We start from the raw sequence: 17016 nt of genomic DNA, 5'->3' as shown, positions 1-17016 counted from the left end.
GGGGAACAGAACATAAATTAGGACTGTTCGCAGACGATGTGATAGTATATATGAGACAACCAGACACAAGCTTCCCGACACTGATGGATTTACTGACAGAATATGGATACTACTCAGGGTATAGACTTAACATGACGAAGACACATACTCTAACATTGAACTACACCCCAACGACAGAGATCAAAGAAAAATACAAGATTAAATGGGACATGGACAGGATCAGGTACCTAGGGGTGAACATAACAAGAGGGGTGGAGGGACTACATGATGCAAACTATACACAGATTAATCAGAGAATCAAAAGAGACCTAGAAAGATGGACAGTAATGCCTCTAGACTTTAGCTCAAGGATCGAAATCATTAAGATGAATATATTACGGGCGGCTACGTGGCGTAGTGGGCAAGGCGCTCGCCACAAAATCTGGAGACGCTGGGCTTGCCTGTTCGAGCCCAGCGCTCCACATTTGCTTTCAGTTTAGCTGGTCGTCCGTACTAATACACATTGGCCGTATTAGGGGGTGGGAAACTGATGGGTGGGGATCGGGCGTTGTGGACAGCGACTCCTACAGGTCGGTTGGTGCGCCTGCGCAGTAGAATCAGGAAGTGTCGGGGGCAGCGTGAGCCTCCCACGCGTTACTCCTCGCCACTGAGAGATCGAGCTGCGCAGGTGAAAAGATGCGACTGCTGTTACCTCAAGTACCGGAGGGGACTTGTGCTATGTATGACTTAGTCCACATTGCAGCCGGCTTGTGGGAGGCAAGAAACAGCGTTCGTGACAGGGGAGGGTTGAATTGGATGATACGAAATTGGGATGGGAGAAAATATAGAAAATGGGAGAAAAAGTGGATAAAAAAAAAATATGAATATATTACCAAGGTTACTATACTTATTTCAGTCTTTACCTATATTAATACCACAAAGCCAATTAAGAGAATGGAACAAACCGATATCAAGATTCATATGGGGGGGGGGGGGGGGGGGGGGGGGGGAAGGCCAAGGATCAGATATGTGACTCTACAACTACAAAAGGAGAAAGGAGGAATGGCAGTACTCAGTTTAGAAGATTATTATTATGCAGCACAGCTTAGAATAGTAGCATGTTGGTGCAATGTGAATTATGAAGCCAAATGGAAAGACATAGAAACAAAAAGAGAGGGACTCAAAGTGCAGGCACTAATAGGAGATAAGCAGCTGTTCAGAAAACAGGAACAACTATTAGACCCAATTATCAAATTCACTATAAATATATGGAACACGATAGTAAAGAAATACAAGCTAGAAAAAGAATCCAAGATACTGAGATGGATAACACATGACAACAAATTCAAGCCAGGGATAGAAGATCACAGGTTCAAAAGATGGGAGAGGGGGGGTATAACAGCAATATGTACAATGATAGAAGGAGGGGAGATGCAGACTCTAGAAAAATTTAAAGAAAGATTCGGACTAGAGAATAGAGACCATTTTAGATATTTACAGATTAGAGATTATTACAACAAGGACATAAAACAAGACAAAGACAAAGAACAGAATGGGATAATTAGGATAATGGTAAAAGCATACGAAGGAAGGAAGGGGAGGGTTATATCAGCATTATATCAGGCAATAATGGACAGCAAGGACATCACAACCATGGAAAAGTGGGAGAATGAATTAGAAACGGAGATAACAGAGGAAGAATGGTATAACACATGTAAGATACAACACTCAACCACAGGGTCAAGGATATGGAGGGAGTTTGGGTGGAAAAACATAATTAGATTCTTTATAACACCAGAAATACAGGGCAATTATACACCAGCACAGAAACCATGTTGGAGAAAATGTGGACAAGAAGTAGCGAACCACACGCACATATTCTGGGGATGTCAGAAAATAAGAAACTATTGGGAAGAGATAGGAGAGATAATAAATGAAATAGTAGGATATGAAATACCCCAGACAGGCCAAGTACTGTATCTAGGGAACCTATCACAGGAAGGAATTCAGGGGGAAGACAAATACCTGATTAAGATACTATTAGTAGCAGCCAAGAAAACATTGACTAAACTGTGGTACAGAGTAGAAGCACCGACGAAGGAGCAATGGACAGAGATAGTAGGGGGGATACAGGAAATGGAGAGAATCACACATATGCTGAGGCTACAAGATGAGACATTTTAATCAAAATGGGAGAAATGGGAGGAATATAGGGAAAAAAATAAACAACATCACAGAAGAATGAAAAGAAAACAAAGAAAAGAAATTGAAATGTAAATAAACTAGGAACGGACCGATGACCCCATGCCACTATATGTTTACTTTTATTTACTATTTATGTCTTTTTTACTTGGTTTAGATGTTATTTTCTTATAATTTTGTCTGTCAATTGTAAAGTTGTAATGTTGTTGATGTTGATGTTTGTAGATCGAAAAGTTTGCAAAAAAAATGTTTAGTTTAAAAAAAAAAAATCATACACATAAACAAATAAACAAACAAACAAATAAACACATGCACAGCCTATGTACAAAAGAAATAAACAGGGGAGGATTAGCGGGGGGTCAAAGTATGTGTATGCCAGTGGAGGTTTCTCTATGACAACACGTGAAACACAAATTCACTCATAATTCATAATTATTATTAATTTACATATACCTATATATAAAAAAAAAAAAAAAAAAAACTATATATATATATTTTTTTTTAATTATTATTATTATTATTTTTTATTATAAATGTTTTCCTCTGTAAAAAAAATGCCAGTGAATTTTTTTTTCTTCAAAAATGGCCAAAATTGACAGCTCTGAGCAGGCCTGCACTGCAGTATTGCCTGCAGTAATTATTCGTGAAGAAAACTTCACAGGTGTGACCCATTGTTAAATAAATAATAAATAACAGCGAATCAAAATAGGCTATTAACTTCATCTAAGAACGGTCTGTGCAGTTAAACTCTTGCCATTGAATGGAGGATTGATTGATTGACAGCCCTTGACATCCAATAAACGGAGGTTGAATATGATTGGCAGCCTTGCAAATCCAATCAGAGATTTCTGCATTGCAAAGTCAAAATGGGTCCAGCTGCATGTGAGGAGGATAGGTTTAGCTCGGGCCAATCTCAAGTTTCTCAAGTTTCTTTATTAGTTGTCATACAGAAGTACAGAATACTTTTATACAAAATGTAACATAAAGAAGCATTTTGTATAAAAGTATTCTGTACTTCTGTATGACAACTAATAAAGAAACTTGAGAAACTTGAGATTGGCCCGAGCTAAACCTATCCTCCTCACATGCAGCTGGACCCATTTTGACTATGTGAAAGTTGAGACTATGAGAAAGTTGTTGTTTAGTAGTTAGTAAGCTGTACAGCTATAACAAGTCAGGCTAAATTAAACTTTGCGCCAACATTAGGACCGAAGTATAAACCAGCAACTGAGCAACATGAAGAAGTGGATTTATGCATCTGGATCAGAAAAAACGTTGTGGATGTAAGTAAGTAGGCTACAGTGCTTGTATGCTAACAGTAGCTAGGCAGCTTAGCCTACATCACAATGATAATCACCAAGCTAACTTACTGTACACACTGTAGGGCTGGGCAATTAATTGAAACAGAATCGCGATATCGATTCATAGACCTATGCAATCTAATTTCTAAGTTATGACTATTTTCTTTTATTAAAAAAAAAACGTTTTTTTTTTTTTTATTTTTTTTTTATTATTATTTTATCTGGGTTGAACATGATTTGTGGAACTCCCTCTGGTGTTGTGGTCGTGGTATTCACTGACCTTTGGGAAGTATTTCGACATGCACATGGATATCTTAGTGGTGTAGTGTATCTTGTAGACCAGGCCCATTGCAAGTTGCTGTACTCTGTCGTCTACTCTAAGCCATCCTAGGTTGTCAAAGTGGACAGGGGTGAGGTGGGTTTTAGGAGTAAGGTCAAGCAGTAGTCTGACCAGTTTGTTTTGTGATGTTTGTAATCTTGTTTTTAGTGCCTTTGAGGTGCTTTGGTACCATGAGGTGCAAGCATAGTCGTAGTACCCTTGAATGAGTGCTCCTGTTAGAGTCTTCAAGGTATTCTTGTTTACCAGAGAGGAGATCCGGTACAGGAATCTAGTTCGTTGGTTGACTTAGTTTTATTACATTGGATCCCATTTTGTCACAGGAAAGATTTGCCTCTATAGGATGGAACCCAGGTAGGTAATTTCATCTTTCCTTTTAAGATAAGATAAGATATTCCTTTATTGATCCCCTTGGGGAAATTCAGGCATCATAGCAGCATGGGGGAAGGGGGGGGGGGGGGTACAGGTAGTGAAAACAACACAAGCAGTGTAAACAAATAGGTCAATATAATTTACTATCTAACTAACTGAAATATACATTATTCATTATTCACAGTATCACAGTATCCACATAAGGTGCAGTATGCATAAGGTAGTGTTATTGTCCTACTTGGGTTCCTATTAGTTCTAGGTCGATGTCTGGCAGCAGTCGCTGCCCACTGTTGTGGAGCCTGATGGCCACTGGTATGAAGGACTGTCCGAGGCGGTTAGTTGAGTGTCGGGGGGGTATGAGTCTGTGGCTTCCTTGTCACCTTCACCTAATATGTTTTGATCTGGTCAGGTGCGCTGTCACCTAAAATGTTTTGATCTGATCAGGTGCGCTGTCACCTAATATGATTTCATCTGGTCAGGTGCGCTGTCACCTAATATGTTTTCATCTGGTCAGGTGCGCTGTCACCTAATATGTTTTCATCTGGTCAGGTCCGCTGTCACCTAATGTTAATATGTTTTCATCTGTGTCCACTGACCACTGACACACAGTGGGGGATGTTTTAAAAATATTATTTAATATATAATATAATATAATAATTTGTGCTTCACCTAAAAATTTGGTCAGCAGCCTCCACTGGTGTATGCAAAAAGATGCATGTGTCTATAGGTGCGAGTATGAAGATGAATGAGTGCTTGTATGTTGTGTGTGAGGGTGTATGCAAGTGTGAAATTGGGGTTTCACATAATCTGCACATAATCTCACACATTCTCACAAACTGTGAATCCTTGTGTTGTTAATTACAGATCCATGAAATGATAAGGTAGCAGCTAGGGATGTCCCGATCGCCTTTTTTTGCTTCCGATCCGATCCCGATCATGTGATTTTAAATATCTATCGATCCGATCGTTTCCGATCCGATCTTTCACATTAGTAATCAATTTTGACGCATTTTTGTCAGAAACTGGCGGAGCGAGACAAGCCCCTCTGTTGCCTATAGTCCGGGGCGCGAGCTCGGAGGCTTTTGTTATTACATTCACCCTGAGAAATGTGCTTCTGCTTCATATGAGAAATATTAAAAGTTTCAATATATGTTTGCACATTAGTATACATTCAGTGTTCGACTTACGTAATGGTCCATTCTGGTCTGAAACGCCGACGATAATCCTCAGTCACGTTATCCTCCAGGTGAAAAGTTAGTCTGAAAACTTCGCCTCCAGCCTGTCCTCCTTGCAAACATTGCAACTGGCTTGACTTTCTATTTTAAAATGCTTAGTTCCAAACCTCTGACATTAAGTCTAGCTGCTCAAGTCAGTGGATATTAACCGTGTTAGCTCGCGGCATGCTTCACTGAGTCTCCACAACATAGCAGAGAGTAGCGTTAGCGTTAGTGTTAGTGTTAGCTCGTGGCATGCTTCACTGAGTCTCCACAACATAGCAGAGAGTAGCGTTAGCGTTAGCTCGTGGCATGCTTCCCTGAGTCTCCACAACATAGCAGAGAGTAGCGTTAGCGTTAGTGTTAGCGTTAGCGTTAGCTCGTGGCATGCTTCCTTGAGTCTGTTGTTGTGATGTGGAGCGTGTAGCCAGTCTAAATTAAAGGGATGTGTTTGTTGCAGCGGTGTAAATTAAAGGGGAATGTGTTTGTTGTGGACAATTATTCTGCTCTGTGTGACAATAAATACATTAATGATGATATATTATATGTAATTTAAAACCAAAACTAAGGCCTCCGTATGAGTTTAAGACGTGGACATGGTCATGTTTGTTGAATAACATTTATCTTTTTTTGACTGCCGATTTTTATTATTATTTTTTCCCGATCCCCGATCCTCTGAAAAGCATGTGATCGACGCCGATCACGTGATCGGATCGGGACATCCCTAGTAGCAGCCCATAGGAAGGTATTGATAAGGTAGCAGCCCATATAGGAAGGTATTGATAAGGTAGCAGCTATGCATATACCGATCCGATCACGTGATCAGGATCGGGGGCAGATCACATGATTTTCAGAAGATCGGGATCGAAAAAAAAATCTGGAGTAAAAAAATATATATGTATATATATTTTTTTTAATTCAACAAACATGACCATGTTCACGTCTTAAACTCATACTGAGGCCTTAGTTTTGGTTTTAAATTACATATCATCATTCATTTATTTATTGTCACACAGAGCAGAAGAATTTGCCAAAACAAACGCATTTCCTTTGATTTACACCGAAAATAGCAGACCTACACAAGCTCACAACGCGTCGCTCCCGCAACACCGCTGGCAGGTTATGTCCACCTGATGACTCGGAGCAGCTAGACAAAATGTCAGAAGTTTGGAAGCATTTTAAAATTGAAACCGAAGCCAGTCCAATAGCCAGTTGCAATGTTTGCAAGGCGGACGTTCCACGTGGAAGGAAAGAACAGAGCTGCGTTCAACACGACCAATCTAATACGTCACGTTATGTTACTAGAGCGAGCAAAGAAATGGGGGACTCGGCGGCTGGTGCTTTGCCAAACAGCTGTATTGATTGCAATGCCTCGCTTGAATGAAGTTAACGTTCGCCTGGATAACGTCAACATTTGCTTTGTGAAGATTATCGTCTGCGTTTCAGACCAAAATGGAGCAAATCATTACGTAAGTCGAACACTGTGAATGTATACTAATGTGCAAACAGATTGAAACTTTTAATATTTCTCGTATGAAGCACATTCTCAGGGGCTCAGGGTGAATGTAATGTGAGCCACCGTGCTCAAGGGGCTATTGAGGCAACAGAGGGGCTTGTCTCGCTTCGCCAGTTTATGACAAAAATGCGTCAAATCGGTTACTATTACTAATGTGAAAGATCGGATCGGGAAAGATTAGTATCGGCAGATACTCAAAATCACATGATCGGGATCGGATCGGGAGCAAAAAAATGCGATCGGGACATCCCTAGTAGCAGCCCATATAGGAAGGTATTGATAAGGTAGCAGCCCATATAGGAGGTATTGCTATTTCTTCTGTAGCTGTAATTAACACAACAACACATGGATTCAATGTCCCTGATGACATCACTGGTGCCCATACTCAAACTATAGTAATTTACTCTCAATAACTGTCAAACTAAATTAATGTGTGCAAAACTGTTTAGACACATCTCTCATGTCTGTGACATTATGTGCAAAATAAATCAGTATTGTCTTTTGGTAAAGTGCCCCTTTAAATTTTTTTTGCAGCCCATACATTTTAAAGTAAAGTCAATCAAAATCCCTTGGAGTGTGAATGTGATATATCACCTGAAAGTACTCAATCTCTTCTGTATTCAACTATGAATGTATGCAGCATTCCTAACTTTACATATTTAGATAATACTGTTTTAAAACAGTGTTCATCTGAACATTTTAAACTGACATATGGTTCTACATCTGAGTGATTTGGTTATTGATCTAAGATAGCGAAATATGTTTATTTCAATTATGTAATTTTATGTCAGTTATACAGTATATCAAATCTTAAAAATAGTGTTCAGTGTTTTGCCATCAAATCTAAAAAGATATGCAGTGGTGACACCTATCCTCTCTTCTCCTTTTCTTTCCTCTTCTCTCCTGTCCTCTCCTCTTCTCTTCTCTCCTCCTTTCCCATCCTCTCCTCTCCCCGCATCCCTTCTCTCCCTCCTTTCCTCTCCCCTCTTTTCTGCTCCTTTTCTCTCCCCTCTCCCCCTCTCTGTTCTGCCGTCCTCTCCTGTCCTCTGTGCTCAGACTTGTGGACATCTCCAGAGCATCTCCGTCACCAGGGGATGTCTCACAAAGGTGATGTCTATAGCTTTGCCATCATCGTCCATGAGATTGTTATGAGGCGGGTCACATTCTATACCCAGGCCAGTTCGGACCGTACAGGTACGTCTGGCTGGCTTCTTATACAATAAAAGAGAATCATACAATAAACATAAATAGGGGTTAAGATCACTGCAAGGTAATTGTACAGTACCATAATTATCCAATTTCAAATATTTCTTTCCACACTGCATGAGTCTGACGCTGGTAATGATGCCAATGATCCCAAGAAAAAAAGATGAATATTTTAGTTTCAATCCTGTGTTTCAGAGAAGTTGCACAGAGTGCAGTTCCCCAGTGAACTGGGCTGCTTCAGGCCTGACCTCCACTTTGAGGGAGTATCAGCGAGCGAGCAAGAGGTAAGACGCCTTCCTCATGTACATCAGTGGTTCTCAACCCTGCCGAGGACCCCCAATTGACCTATCTCAAGCTCCGCCCTATTCTCTTGATCCTCCAATCACAACGGTTGCTCTCTCTTTTTCTTTTTCTCTGGACCCCCTGGAACCCACTCAAGGACCCCTAGGGGGCCCCTGGACCACATAAGAAACACTGACGTACAATTTCTTTAGTCGAGGACACCCCTAGTGTCAGTTTCCTCATGTTTGCTGTGTGTGTGTGTGTGTGTGTGTGTGTGTGTGTGTGTGTGTGTGTGTGTGTGTGTGTGTGTGTGTGTGTGTGTGTGTGTGTGTGTGTGTGTGTGTGTGTGTGTGTGTGTGTGTGTGTGTGTGTGTGTGTGTGTGTGTGTGTGTGTGTGTGTGTGTGTGTGTGTGTGTGTGTGTGTGTGTGTGTGTGTTTCCATACAGTTGTACACGCTGATAAAGAACTGCTGGGATGAAGACCCAGAGCGGAGGCCAGATTTCAAGAAGATAGAGGGAATTCTGAGTAAGATATTCAGGTATGTCAATGCATGTGTTAATTTATCAGCAGTTAGTTTCTGTAAACTGCACATGTCAAACCATGTTCAATCTTAACTCATTCACGGCCAGCCGTTTTATCCATCCTTGTACTCAATGGGCCACGCTTTAAAATATAGGGATTTTCACTGTGCCTATTGGGACATCATAATCGGGCTACCAACTTGAAGACGTGGTCATTTTTGGATTATCGAAGCTTTTGGACTGCAATAAGAAGATTTTGGATCTGTTTACCGCGCACAGGATCTACCAAAATGAACTGATAAGACACTTGGACACTTGGACTAATAATGCATTCAGTCATTTGGACGGAGTTGTTAAAACTCACTCCACTCAAATCAATAGAGTTATATTTCACTCTATTCAAATCAAATTTAAAGTGACGTGGCTGGGATAAATGGGCCAGTCAGTCAGCCAAAACAAATTCCTGGACCAAGGTCAAAACAGGGAGCTGCTGGAGTCGAAGGCCCTCTGGGAGATAAGAGTGGCGAGCGGCTTCCCCACCCGCAATCCCTACCTCCCCCACCCAGGACTTGGCTTGTGCACTCCCCCCCACCTTCCCCCCCCCTTCCTCTGCATTAGCGCTGCACTGTCGGCTGCCTCGTGTGAGGGATCACCCCCCCCCCTACAGCCCTGTAACAACCCCAACCCACTCCCCCCTCCTTCCGTAAATGGCGCTGCCTATGACGGCTGCCAGTCTGTTTGCGGTGGTGAATATGCATATGTTTGTCTCAAAGCTCTGTACCATTATCTAAAATGTAATAATTGTGGAATATTACTGTAATGAGCTGTATGTGTATGATCCAAGCGTCCTATGATCCTCATAGGAGCATAACAGAAAAAAGCATTCCATATCTGTATTCTGTATCTTTGCATGTCAACTAATAAGGAAACTTGAACTTGAAACTTGATATTATAGCTATGGAGACAATACTATGGCTCATTAGACAGTAACTAGCCCTCGTCCAACATGTGAAAAAGAATAAATGTTTTCATGTATAAGTTCGCGTGTTATACCGTGGTGAATATTGTATAGTTTCAGAGTGATCCTGGCAAATTCCTGGTAACTGCGTTATGGAGCGATATGTGAATTTAGCTAAAAGCGTTTGCGCTGCTCACCTGGACACGCTACTATTTCCAAATCAAAGGTATATGATAGGTATTATGTTTCATCATGAATGCATGAAAGGGGGGGGGGGGGGTCGTTTAAAAAAAAATGTATCCACTTTTTCTCCTCCTGTTTTTATGTGTTTTTCTCCCATCCAATTTAGTCGTTATGCCAATTCCCCCCTCCCCTTCCTGGTCGTTGCTCGCATGTGCCCCCCACTGGTCGGTCTAGGGAGCCCTGAAGTCTATCAGATGCTTCCTCCGAGACATAGGAGACAGCCAGCAGCATCTTTTCACCTGCCAGCGCGGACTCTCATTGGTGAGGTGTCACGCGTGGAAGGTCACACTACCCTCACCATCTTCCTCCCTCGCTGTGCAGGCGCCCTGAACGACCTGTAGGAGTCGCTGTTTACAACGACCAGAATACCACCCCACCGGCTTCCCTCCTGCTGACTCTGCCAATGGACCTGTCTCAAAACCCTGCCCTCTTTTCTTGATCCTCCAATCATAGCTGTCGCTTACCTCTGACTTCCTCGTACAAACAAAGTTTGCGGAGGGGGGGGGGGGGGGGGGGGGGGGGTCGTTTTTGTATGCTTTGATCGCCAGCAACGGCATTCGTTTTGAATACTACTGTACATACGTTGATCGGCTGGATCGATATGAAATCATTGTAGGATCAAGGTGGAATTGACGTCAGATAGTCCTTACCTTTGATCGGGGCTATTCCAAAAAGAATATTCCAATTGTCTGATCGTGATTTCCAGTATTGATGTCGATCGGGTCCCTGACATGAAGTGGCACAAGATATGCCTCAAGTGTGCTGAACACGTTTCAAAGTGCTTGGATGAAACGATTTACTTGGCTTGGTCTAAATTCTCCGCCCGGACGACATTAGATGTGACACACAGTCTGAAATAAGGTTTCAAAGGGTGGGCGATACTGCCACCTAGCAGGATTCGGCCGGTATTGCACTATCGGGGTCTCAGAATGAGTTCCAATGGTAACACCGAGGTCCGTGAGCCTGTAATGAATACAAAAATCGAAAAAAAGAAAAAACTGCCAACACCCGACTATACTCAGGTATGGCGCTCAACCGCTGGCGAGATAACCCGACTTTACTCGGGTATGACGCTGAATGAGTTAATGGGGCACTCCATAAGTAAGAGACCACGTGGACTCAACTACATACAACAGAGGCCTTTCACAGAATGTTTAGAATGCCCATTTGTCCTCCATGTTGGAAGAGACATCAGTTGCTATGTGCAAAATAATGGTTGCTATGGGTTTATACAGTATATGATAAATTGGAGTCTTATTACTGGATCATTTGAACAAGTCACATCATGATTTTCTAATGTTTTACCTACTCTACACTACACAGAAATTAGGCACTTTGTTACCAATGGTTACAGGCAGCCCTGTTGGAAGAATTACACTAACACGCCTCTGTCAAATAAGCTTGTAATTTAATGGTTGAGTCTACAGTTCTCATTGTTGACCCGTCAAAGTTCAAGATTCAAGATTCAACAGGTTTATTTGTCACATACATACCAAGGCATACAGTGAAATGCGGGTGGCCATGCCCGCTTTGATTGTGCAAGAATACAATAGTAAATAAAATAGAGTAGAAGATAATACATGGTAAAAGTCCTGAGATAAAATGCAATACAATGTTAAGCTACGAATTAAAGGCACTGGGTCCTATGTACACTACTATACAATATACAGTTTTACTCTATGTCCCTATGCTATACTTGCTATACTAACTATTCTATACAAGAACCACAACAAGTTCTTTCCTTAAAGTGACCTTTTTTCTCCTGTGAGGAACCGCATAGACTCAAGCATTCATTTACGCGTTTATTTTAATGTTTTTAACGAATACGTGAATTAACAAATGAAAACTTTTCGAGTATCAAATCATTCATCAATATTATAATGTGAAGCTCCTAATCTGAAGTAATTGATCTTGAGTACATGGAAAGTATTTTTCTGCTTTCAGATATCATTACCTTACTCTTTTCATCTATGTTTATTATACTATTATATGTTAGATTACTGGTTTCCCATCAGACATATTTGGCAGATTCTATAAATTCCCTGTAAGAATCTTTATATGCATCTTTTCCATATGGGTTGTAATCAGCGGTCTGTTTTCTCCCACTTCAGTAACCTGCACAACCAGGCCAGTGAGACGTACATGGACAATTTGATCCGTCGTCTGCAAATGTACTCCAAGAACCTGGAGCATCTGGTGGAGGAGAGGACCGCCTTGTACAAGGCGGAGAGGGACAGGGCGGACCGCCTCAACTTCATGTTATTACCTGGGTAAATATGCAGTATATCCAAACACTAAGTCATACAGTTGACATTTAGGAGAGAACCTCCGTGTACAAGATGGAGAGGGTCAGGAAGGAGCGCCCCAACTTTATGTTATTACCTGTTTCATAACCAAACACTGTAAGTCATACAGTTAATTTATTACCTGGGTAGTTTCATAACCAAACACTGTAAGTCATAGAGTTAATTTATTACCTGGGTAGTTTCATAACCAAACACTGTAAGTCACGGTGGTGTAGTGGTTAACACTAGGGATGTCCCGATCACATTTTTTTGCTCCCGATCCGATCCCGATCATGTGATTTTGAGTATCTACCGATACCGATCTTTCCCAATCCGATAAAAAAATAAAAATTTCCCCATCCCAATTTCTCACATTACATTCACCCTGAATGTTGACGTTATCCAGGTGAAAAGTTAACTTCATTCAAGCGAGGCATTGCAATCCTTGACATAAATCATTTGATGTATAATTAAATCAAAGGAAATGCGTTTGTTTTGGCAAAATTCTTCTGCTCTGTGTGACAATAAATAAATGAATGATGATATGCAATTTAAAACCAAAACTAAGGCCTCAGTATGAGTTTAAGACGTGAACATGGTCATGTTTGTTGAATAAAAAATAAAAAGTTAAAAAATCAAATACATTTTTTTTTCTTTTCTTTTTTTGCCGATCCTGATCTTCGGAAAATCACGTGATCGGCCCCGATCCCGATCACGTGATCGGATCGGATCGGGACATCCCTAGTTAACACTGTTGCCTCACAGCTATAAGGTCCAGGGTTAGATTCTCGCTTGGGGACCAGGTTTCTGCGTTGCCAGGTACCCAGGTGGGGTATCTCCCGGCCCTTTCTGTGTGGAGTTTGCATGTTCTTTGTGCTCGCAAGGGTTTCCCCTCCCGGTAAGATAAACCCAATGGAAAAACATGCACAACAGATTGCTAACGATGTTGCGTCCCTGACGAAGACGGACAGGAGCACTTGGATTGGTCTTCGGGGGGCGCCGCAGCCCTTATCTGCTCCCGGCTGCCCTTGGGGGGAAGGACGACGGGATGGGTCAAGCGCAGAGACTCAATTTAATCGGCGACCCAAAAAATTGCATGTGTGTGTTTCTGTGTGTGCCGCCCATCGCATGTGTGTGTCACTGTAAGATAAATAAAGACTTCTTCAAAACATCATAACATCATATTCTAACATTACACTCTGTAACATCGTATTACTTGGCTGCTCGACAGTTGTTTGATGACTGCTTCGTTGATCTTAAAATTTACATCGTAACTCTGTTGTTTGTTTACTTGCCCGACTTTTGAGACACTTTGTTCGAGCTGGTCCCTGTGCCTCTCCATCTCGCCAGGCGCCTGGAGTGTGAGAAGGAGAGGGAGATACAGAGAGAAACAGTGGCTTGCTTGGGGAACACTCGTTTGGCATGATCTGTCTAGACACCAAAAAATAAGACAATCACCCTTTTTCAGATTTTCCTTTTCAAGTCTTATATTCAGGTATTTCATATTGTTAGAAGTCAGAAATTCAAATACAACAGCACTAACCGCTGGCGAGGACAGCTTTCATTCTCTGTTCATGTCGCCAGCACTCCCCTCCGTTTCCCCCCAGGCCAGTGGTGCGCTCCCTGAAGGAGACGGGCCGGGTGGAGCCAGAGCTGTTTGAAGAGGTGACGGTGTATTTTAGTGACATAGTGGGCTTCACCACCCTCTGCCACTTCAGCACGCCCATGGAGGTGGTGGACATGCTCAACGACATCTACAAGAACTTTGACAGCATCCTCGACCACCATGACGTCTATAAGGTACTGCAGGCTCGAGTAGGGTCCAGCTGCAATGCCGGAGCGATCCTCTCACGGGGCAAGCCTGTGGCAGCCACAGAAACCGTGCGCTGATTGGCGGAGAGGGGACGTCACTCCACATTGGTTCTAGCCCCTGTATTGTACCTATTCTGTTAATAAAGTTTTCAATCAATCAATCAATTCCTGCCTGCCTTCTCTCTCTTCTTTTCGCGCCCTCGACCCTCTCTTGCACTCTCTCCAACCACACATCTCAACCGAGCCTGGTCAAGGGGGAGGGGCTAGGCCCAATGTGGAGTGACGTCCCCTCTCCGCCAATCAGCGCACGGTCTCTGTGGATGCCACAGGCTTGCCCCGTGAGAGGATCGCTCCGGCATTGCAGGCTCTGGCCCCTTATGGCTTGGTCACAATAACGTTTAATTAAGTTTCCTAGCATTCTGGACACAAAAATAAGAAATCTATCAATCACATGCACTGCTCGGCAATCATTTATTTTGTCATCAAACACCAAGGGTTTGTTATGGTGGTCAAATTAGAAAGATAGATACCAATTTCCTCTCTGTGTGCTCAGTAGAAAACTATCCAGCTGCAAGCTAGCCTAGCTTAGCACAAATGTGAATGGAAGCGGATACAAACCACTAGCCTAGCTTAAAACTCCGGGAGAGGTGTTTTTGGGTAACAACTAGGCTAGCTGATCCATATCCGTTTGTGCTAAGCTAGGCTAGCTTGCAGAGAGGAAATTGGTATCTTCTTGTCTGACTCTGGAGAAGAGGTTAAGCGCATTTCCCATAATGTTTCTGTGTTCCTTTAAGTTGAGTCAATGTCTTGCTGTCGCTATCTCTCCTCTACTCTGTCTCTCCGTCAGGTGGAGACAATAGGCGATGCATACATGGTAGCATCAGGGCTGCCCAAGCGCAACGGTAACAGGCATGCGGTGGACATTTCCCACATGGCCCTGGACATCCTGGCTTTCGTAGGGACCTTCCAGCTTCAGCACCTGCCAGGGATTCCTCTGTGGATCCGCATTGGAGTGCACTCAGGTAACACAGATCCTTTTGCCAAAATGTGATTGAAAGATTTTTTTTCTTTGGCTTAACGTCTAGACACAGCAAAAGATTACGTGCCCGTTATGAAAGTGGCAGTACCATGGTAAATTATTCATACGATGACCAGTACCATAGTAAAACTGAAATTACCATCAAACTACCAGGATACTTTTTCTGGCTGACAAGTCCTTAATTTCTGGTCATGTTGATACGTTTAAAAGTACCACAGCCAGTACCAATGCAGTATTTTGGAATGTATTCTATTGCAAGCATAATATTCCATTGCAAATTTTGGTAAAATGATATTCAGCTGGTCCGTGATTGTATACTATATCAATAGTAGAGTACTCTGTCGTTGTTCTGTACATACATGTATGCTACTTGCTGCATTACCCGGTACAAGAGAAAGAGTCTGCATTCGACTGCTGTGGACTGAAGGAATTGGCAGACGGATATCAGAGCTCAGATCAACATAAATGCGTTTAATTGCATAAAAACAACGCATAACTAGTCTAAAGGTTTGGATTTCAACAAGCTCTGTACACATGCGTTTCTGCTGAAGGAGTCCATATCAAAATGATCCAAGCAGCATTGAAGATTTCTAGCTAAGTCAGTCAAGTTCTTTGTCTAGAGCCAGGCAGTTCTGCTGTATTCATTGTCCTTTGTTGTCCATGGTGATGGGTTGTCTTCCGTTTTGTTCTTGTTGCTGTCTTCCGTATGGACTCTGGGTCTGCGTGTCTGCCTGTCTGTTCTCCAGTGGCTCCTTTTATCAATGAGCTTGGAGTGTCTGTGTGATGTCACAGGAGGTGACGTCAAGCAGATGTTTTCCTCCAATCACGGCTCTCTAAGTTTTGAATTTGAAAGTGGGTTGTCCTTAGAGCCCAACTGCTCCTTTCCATTGTTTCAAATCAGAGAATAGCGTTACTGTCTAAATTTACTTTATAGTTTTGTTCTACAATTCAAGATGTATATTTTTGAATCGGGGATATCCAGATGAACACATAAATACAATTTTTGACTTAAACAGCTTTATGTTAGATGAGAATCACAGTCTTTTATCATCAAGCCCATTTATATAGTGTTCTAATAATATTCTTTTAACTTACTCAACATCTATGCTAACAGTTCTTATTTATATCATTTTAAGTATTTCCAATTTGATTCAGAAAAGGCTTACTTGTATAATGCTATATACGTCCAAATCATGTTGTTTATCGAGTTATTGGCAACGGATCGCTATCCAGTGTGTCGAGCTGGAGTCCCGCTAGCGATAGCGAGTGGCCGGACGAAATATGGGTGAGCACCACTTCCGGCGTGTCACTTCCGGTTTTGGCGATTCGCCGATCGGCCACCAGATGGCGGTCTTGAACCGTTGGATAGTTGAGAGGAGATCAACAGCAAGTCTCAAGTCTCCGTGGGTGAAATATGATTGCCATCACAGATTTTTGAAATATTGATCTCAAAGACGCCTTACGGCGTCATTGGCAGATTATGCATGGCGAGCAATGACGTGGTAACACATTCTTGGCGAGAAAAGGGTTAAAGTATATTTGATTGCCAACCTATTAACCACTTATTGTTAAAGTCTAAAAGTGTAAAGCATTCCTTTTGCACACAAATTCAATAATGTTTCCTAAATAAAAATGACTTATAATTATTTGCAGAGTTTTCTTTTATCTGCACAGACATCTGTTATATGTAAGAATGTAGAAGCCTCCAAGCTTGACCCCTGCTGGTTTTGTAACTTGAAAGGACATCTG

The 17016-nt window shown here is 42.1% G+C and overlaps 1 protein-coding gene across 1 annotated transcript in view; it reads left to right on the top strand.

Moving 5' to 3' along the window:
- gucy2ca (guanylate cyclase 2Ca) overlaps nt 1–17016 on the top strand; it is a gene marked incomplete at both ends in the record, with an annotated part of 163573 nt that overhangs the window by 96272 nt on the left and 50285 nt on the right. The window contains 6 exons of the mRNA XM_084329098.1: nt 7978–8115; nt 8323–8411; nt 8856–8947; nt 12243–12401; nt 14024–14216; nt 15076–15250. Coding sequence (XP_084185224.1) covers nt 7978–8115; nt 8323–8411; nt 8856–8947; nt 12243–12401; nt 14024–14216; nt 15076–15250 — 846 coding nt within the window. The remainder of the gene's footprint in view (nt 1–7977; nt 8116–8322; nt 8412–8855; nt 8948–12242; nt 12402–14023; nt 14217–15075; nt 15251–17016) is intronic.

Source organism: Notolepis coatsorum, assembly GCF_963971535.1.
Source record: "Notolepis coatsorum genome assembly, chromosome: 14".
NCBI lineage: Eukaryota > Metazoa > Chordata > Actinopteri > Aulopiformes > Paralepididae > Notolepis > Notolepis coatsorum.
The sequence above is the reverse complement of the archived record's forward strand: the minus strand, read 5'-3'. Positions and strand labels throughout refer to the sequence as shown.